The sequence below is a fragment of the Arachis hypogaea genome, chromosome 10 (assembly GCF_003086295.3).
Source record: "Arachis hypogaea cultivar Tifrunner chromosome 10, arahy.Tifrunner.gnm2.J5K5, whole genome shotgun sequence".
In the NCBI taxonomy this organism is placed as follows: Eukaryota; Viridiplantae; Streptophyta; class Magnoliopsida; order Fabales; family Fabaceae; genus Arachis; species Arachis hypogaea.
The window spans coordinates 13,382,077-13,388,902 of NC_092045.1; the positions used below are offsets into that span (position 1 = coordinate 13,382,077).

At 33.6% G+C, this 6,826-nt stretch overlaps 1 protein-coding gene across 1 annotated transcript; it reads left to right on the top strand.

Moving 5' to 3' along the window:
• Positions 1 to 5,167, top strand: LOC112717339 (uncharacterized). Its single transcript, XM_072204105.1, has 8 exons — positions 1 to 51; positions 664 to 741; positions 1,301 to 1,380; positions 1,479 to 1,554; positions 1,666 to 3,032; positions 3,141 to 3,319; positions 3,413 to 3,963; positions 4,583 to 5,167. The coding sequence occupies exons 1-8, from the start codon at positions 1 to 3 to the stop codon at positions 5,165 to 5,167; spliced, it is 2,967 nt and encodes a 988-aa protein (XP_072060206.1).
• Positions 5,168 to 6,826: the final 1,659 nt, after the last annotated feature.

Sequence of the window (6,826 nt, forward strand, 5' to 3'; positions counted from 1 at the left end):
ATGGGCAAGAGGTTGAAGTTTGGCCCCGCATCACTTGGAAGCCAAAATAGGGTCTGACCTACTCTCGGATCAAGAGCAAAGTTAAGGGAAAAAGCTCTATTTTCCGGAGGTCTACTCTGGCGATTAAGGGTCAAAATATTTTTATTGAAAATTTTTCCTTAGATAGGGCTCTTATCATTGATGCTGTTGATAATGCGGAGGTATAATGATAGTTTTTTGGTATTTTATCTGCTTGTGTGACCTGCATATTGTGTCTTAAATGCTTAGAAGAAATAGTTACTAGATGTAGCACAAATAAAACAATTAGAGCTTGGTGAGAGAAGATAATAATTTAAATTTTTAACACCATAACAGATATAAACTAAAATAAAATCAAGTCAATCCTACAATCTACTGGACTCTAACTTATCCAAATAACTAGTGAAGATATCCTAGTTTTACAAAATAAAAGTTTTGAATTTTTCTATGAATATCCTAAATACTTTATATTGTCATTTGCCTTATAATTGCATTGTTTCTATTTCATTTTTATTTTTACATACCCCCAAATTAATCAAATTTTGAAATTTGTCTTGTTCAGTATTAATACACATGCATGGAAGACCTTGTTTTTTATTTAACGTTTAGATTAATGCGAGTTTTTTTTCTCTTCTTTTTTAATAGGTTCATGTAACTGGTTCAGTTCAGAACAAAAGTTGGACCCTTGAAACTGTCAAACATAAGGATTCCAAAGAGCCTGAGGTATTGAGAATCAGGGATTTTAAATTTAACAAAGTTGATCAGCTAGAAGCAAAATACACGGAGCCTGGCAAGTTTACCCTCAAGCCTTGAAACTATATCTGCTCTTAAGAAATTTTAGCCTCTCATCTGTAAGTGTTGTTATGAACTGGGTTTGGGAGTGTCTTTCTGGTAATAACGTGTGCTCAACAGTTAAGTTAAGAGTTTTGCAGGTCTGCTTATTGCACTTTTTTTAGTTTAATATTTTCTGGATGACTGGTTGTAAGTCTTTAGTATTTTTTGGACCTCGGACTTGATTTCAAGTGGCAGAAGCACATTTCAATTTTATATTTGTTTATATAATAGGAGAAATGCTATTTATTTTTTAAATTTTCAGTTTTTAGTCAATTTTTTATTTAAATAATATAATTTAATTAATTTGAATATATATTTTTATAAGTTACTTATTTTTTATGAAAAATTACTTATTTTTTAATTTTTTTAAAGACTAAATGATAGATAATTTTTAAAAAATATCTTATTGTACTATTTTAATAATGAATATCTAATATGATTGACGTAGATATGTGGTCTTGCCTCGTGCATATCATGGTTTGACTTGTATTTGCTTGCTTTCGTTAATAATAATTTCTGGCCCACGCGGTGAAATTTTGAGGTCAAGTAAAAATGAAGGTTTATATTTATTAAGTCCTTGAAGTCAACCTGGAATTTTCTCATTAGAATTTTCTATATGAATGCAGAGAGAAGATTCATATAAGTATTGTTGGAAGTAAGAGAGTTAGAAGGTGGAGCTTCCTTGCGGCATCGCCATATTCAGTTAGTATTTTTTTAGTTTATATTTATTTTTATTGCACGGTACTTTTTATAGTTTAGTATTTATTGCATTGTAGATAGAATTAAGGATATACTCTTGTTTGAAATTTGAAGGAATATTCTTATATTGGTTCAATGAATAAGTTATGGATCACAAAGTCACGAAACTCAATAGAGTATGAGCGAGGGGTTAGGAGGTTTATTGATTTTGCCTTCGAAAATAGTTTAGCTGAAGCAATTGTATGCCCTTGTTTGAAGTGCAGTTTTAGAAAAAAAGTGACAAAGGGTGAGATGTATGATCACTTGATATGTACCCAATTTCCGAAAGAATATACACTTTGGTTTTATCACGGAGAGATTGAAGTAGGGGATCCCAGTAGTAACGTCTCAAATAGTGATGCTTCAAATGCTTTTGATGATTTGTTTAATCAAGATTCTATTCATGACATGCTTGGAGATGCTTTTGGGACTGATATGCACTGGGCAAATGAAGTCTCATTAGAGTCAGATGAAGACATTGATGGAGTTGAAAGAGTGATGCCAGATGTAGCTGATGCAGCGGAGCTTGAAGAATTAGCAAGTCATGCAGAACTACTTTTGTATGAAGGGTGTACAAGATATTCAAGATTGTCCTTTTTGGTAAAGATGTATCATATTAAGTGTATATGTGGGATGACTGATAAGGCAATATCGATGATATTTGAACTTTTACATGATGTATTTGAACATGCAGAGATTCCAAGTTCATTTTATGAAGCAAAGAAAACTATCTTGAAGCTTGGTATGAATTATGAGAAGATACATGCATGCCCGAACAATTGCATGCTGTATTGGGGTGAAGACAAGGAGAAAGAAATGTGTAAAGTTTGCAACAGGTCTAGATGGAAACTAGATACAAAGGGTGGTTATATTCAAGAATCAAATGATGGGAATATTAGGAAGAATGTGTCTTCTAAAGTTCTTTGTTACTTTCCACTAAAACCTCATTTGCAAAGGTTATTTTTGTCTTCAAAGACAGCTGAGGCCATGAGATGGCATGATGTTGCTCCTAAGGAAGATGGTGTAATTGCGCATCCTAGAGATTCAGAAGCTTGGAAGATGTTTGATTTAAAAAACACTTCATTCGCAGAGGATCCACGAAATATACATTTGGCATTAGCTACTGATGGTATTAATCCCTATCGTAGTATGAATGCAAATTCTAGTACCTGGCCAGTTATTCTTATTCCTTACAACACTCCTCCTTGGATTTGTATGAAGCGGACGTCTTTTATTCTTTTAATGATAATTCCTGGAAAAAAGATGCCAGGAAACAATATAGATGTCTACTTACAACCGTTGATCAAAGAGCTAAAAGAGTTATGGAATGATGGAGTGGATGCATATGATTCTTTTGAGAAAAAGGCGTTCAAATTGCATGCGACATTGATGTGGACTATAAGTGACTTTCCTGGGTTAGGAATTCTCTCCGGGTGGAACACGTACACTGGACTTGCTTGTCCATCTTGTAACTTTGACTCTGATCCTTTTCAACTTCCTCATAGTAGAAAATCATGTTTCATATGACATCGTCGTTTTCTTAATCAAAGGCATCAGTTTAGATTGAATAGGGTTCGATTTAATGGAGATCAAGAATTTCGCAATCCACCGAAGAGGTTATCTGGTCTTGATATACTTGAGAAAGTCAAGGACATCAATGTCACATTTGGTAGAAAAGAAGAGGCAAAAGTTAGGGGAAAAAGAAGATGTGGTGAGCGTGCTATAGAAGGTGCTAAGCAGTGGAGGAAGAAAAGCTTTTTTTTTTAACTTCCCTATTGGAAGTATAACCTATTGCGTCACAATCTTGATGTGATGTATATAGAAAAAAATATATGTGATAATGTGATATACACGTTGCTAAATGACAGCACCAAGTCAAAAGACCACCTCAATGCTCGAAAAGATCTTAAAGCTTTAGGCTGTAAACAAGATCTTTGGCCAGATGAGAATGGAAAGTACACTCCAGCTATCTTTACAACAACTAATAAAGGCAAGAAGACTTTTCTGTCAACTTTAAAAAATATTAGTGTGACAGACGGATATTCAAGTAACATATCTAGGTGCATTGATGTTGACAACCTTAAGATCAATGGGATGCTAAAAAGCCATGATAATCACATATTAATGCAACAATTGCTACCATTAGCCATGCGAACGAGTTTGCCTAGTGAAGTTTCAGCAATCTTGATTGAATTGTGCTCATTCTTTAGGAAGTTATGTGATAAAAGATTGATTATTAAGGATTTAGACAAGTTGCAAGATCAAATTGTGCTCACTCTAAGCCACATGGAGATGTTATTTCCTCCATCCTTTTTTACAGTTATGATTCATTTGGTGGTTCACCTTGTTGAAGAAGTTAAGCTTGGAGGTCCTGTACACTACCGGTGGATGTATCCGATAGAAAAGTAACAAAGAATAAACTTCTTTACCTTAATTTTAAAATAATGTATAAGTTTCCTATTAATATTAATAGTTTTGGCTTAATTAATAGGTACTTGGGACAACTAAAATCTTATATGCGTAATCAAGCACAACCAGAGGGCTCTATTGCTGAAGGTTATCTTATGCAAGAGATCCTTACATTTTGTTCAAGATACCTGGACAATATTGAGACAATATGGAATTAACGTAAGCGTGTTGGTAATGAGCCTACCCAGATAGATCCCAATTCACGAATATCTAAGCTGTTTCATCAAGTTGGAGAATCAAATACTGATTTCACATATTTTACTTTATCACCAATTGAGAAGAGGCAAGTTCATAGGCATGTTTTGACAAATTTTCGTGCAGTTGATAACTATCTTAGGGATTATAGAGATATTGTGAAGAAAAGATTAAGAAGCTGAACAAGGGATACTACTGAGATAGACAAAAAGGTTCATAGAGAATTTGTTGATTGGTTCTCTAATCATGTAAGAGAAATTTCACTTATTTCATTTTCTATTTTTGTAATATGTCTATGACTAACACAAACATGTTAATGTGCTTTTAGATTTGTACTAATCTCAACAAACTTCCTGATGTGGATAAAGACATTCTTATTAGTCTTTCTCAAGGACCATATGACCAAGCAAGAAAGTTCTCTTCATATGATGTTAATGGATATAGATTTCGAACTTTGGCAAGGGATAATGGATTAAAAACTCAGAATAGTAGAGTCTTTGGTACATTTGGAACAAGAAGTTACTCAAATAGTAAAGATACTCGAATGAACTTTGGTGCGGTACCTTATTGTGGAAAGTTGGTAGACATCATTGAGCTTTTCTACAATGGCTTTACAGTTCTCTTGTTTAAATGTCAATGGGCAAACAAAACTAGTCCTAGAGGAATCAAAAAGAACAATTTGAGTTTTTTATCTGTGAACTTTACAAGGCTCATACATACTGGTGAACATGAAGATGACGAGCCATATATTAAAGCTTCTGAAGCCCAGATGGTATATTATGTGGATGATGAGAAGGAAAAAGGATGGTGCATACCATTTCACTTGAAGCCAAGAGATTTATATAACATGGGTGGAGATAATATGGGTGAAGATGATGAAATTGCAGTATCCAATGATAATTATCCACCATAAGACTTAGAGTCTCTTTTTCCAGATAAAAATACAAATATAAAATTGGTGAGAATAGTTGTAGATGATGATCTTCCAATAATCAATGAAAACTATAATGAGAATGAGGATATGCTTGTGTAAAAGACATTGAAGTTTTTCAGAAGTTACTAAATACATTTTCAGAGCATTCAAATATTTTTTCTTGTTTGGCAATTATGAGGACTGTTGGGAGAATTCCTTAGGAGGATCTAGAATTATTCTTGTATTTTAGATGACATTGCTTCATTTGAATGCCTAGATTCTTCCTTTGTTTGGATTAAATTGCCTTTATCTTGTAAGGAAGAGAAAGAGCTTTCAAAGTGCTCATTATTCTTCTCTGTTTAGTTTATAATATAGTGGGGAACTAGGCCTGCACTTTTACAGAATTTATTCTAGATTGCAGGTGATTCCGAAAAGTTGATAAAGGTGTTATTTGAGCTTACAAGACACCATGCCCCCTCAACCATATTTCTTGATGAAATTGATGCAATCATTAGTCAATGCGGTGAAGCACGCAGTGAACATGAAGCAAGTAGACGACTAAAAACTGAACTACTCATACAGGTGATGTTTTCTTCTTAAACTAAATATATTTCATAATCACCAGCTTAATGATAGTAACATGATTTGTATTGAAAACACTTTATATGTTAGCTGTCCTTGGATGAAAATCAACTATGATAGAATTCGAAGTTATCGCATATATTGGACTTGTTTCTTACCTCCTATATCTGGTTAGCGATTACTTGTGGATGATGAAGGACTTGAATGGGATGAAGCATGGGTGTGACATCAAAGTTAGTAAATTATAAAATTTCTTGCATGGAATGATGTGTAACTTTTTCTTTCAGCCATGATCCGTTAATGCCTGTAGTGTATTCCTCACTAGTAAAATGTGTAACAGTTATATTTCAATGTGAAAATGATAAAATGCTTTCAGCTCGCTGCGATGATAACTTCCACACGGTTCGACCTTGAGAGTGAGCTTTCCAATATGCTCATATTGGATAATAATCCCCAGAAGCCAGTAGTTCAGATGGATAATTTGTGTGTGGTTTCTTCTTATGCAGTAAGTGGTTTACTCATTTGAAGAAAAGGCCTCATAATTTTTAATAAATCCTTGTCTTCAGTCCTTTCATTGATACCCTATCATTTCATTTACATTCTACAGGACTCTCCAATTTTTATTTTCTGTGACATTTTTTTCATACTTGTGCATTTTATTTTATTTGAAATCTATTTGCTACTTGGTGCCCGAATGTGTTAGGTGAATGGTGTTGCCCAGTTGACTCCTTTAGACTACTATTTATTAACAATGATTTATGAACAGAGTTGGCCAGAGAAAGAATTTGGCCACAATATTTTTCTTCTTGTTGCAGATACTCAAGCAAGAAGCTGATTAAGAAGCAGGGTTCCACCATAAAATCCATTCAAGATGGCTATGGTTGCATTATACGTGTTCTTAGATCATGTTTGTTTCCAACTATTTTTGATTATTTTAGGATACCTTGCTAGGTTTGTTTCCATCTATTTTCTATTATATTAGGATACCTTGCTTATATTTGGAAACCAGTACACTTAACTTTTTTAGAATTATTTATCAAGTGGTCTTTTAGTTGATCTTATATATTCTCCCAATTT

Coding starts and splice junctions, on each gene's coding strand:
- LOC112717339 (XM_072204105.1), top strand. CDS start 1: ATGGGCAAGAGGTTGAAGTTTGGCCCCGCATCACTTGGAAGCCAAAAT. Junction 1,381..1,478: donor AATAATTTCTGGCCCACGCG/GTGAAATTTTGA, acceptor ATATGAATGCAG/AGAGAAGATTCATATAAGTA. Junction 1,555..1,665: donor TTGCGGCATCGCCATATTCA/GTTAGTATTTTT, acceptor TGAAATTTGAAG/GAATATTCTTATATTGGTTC.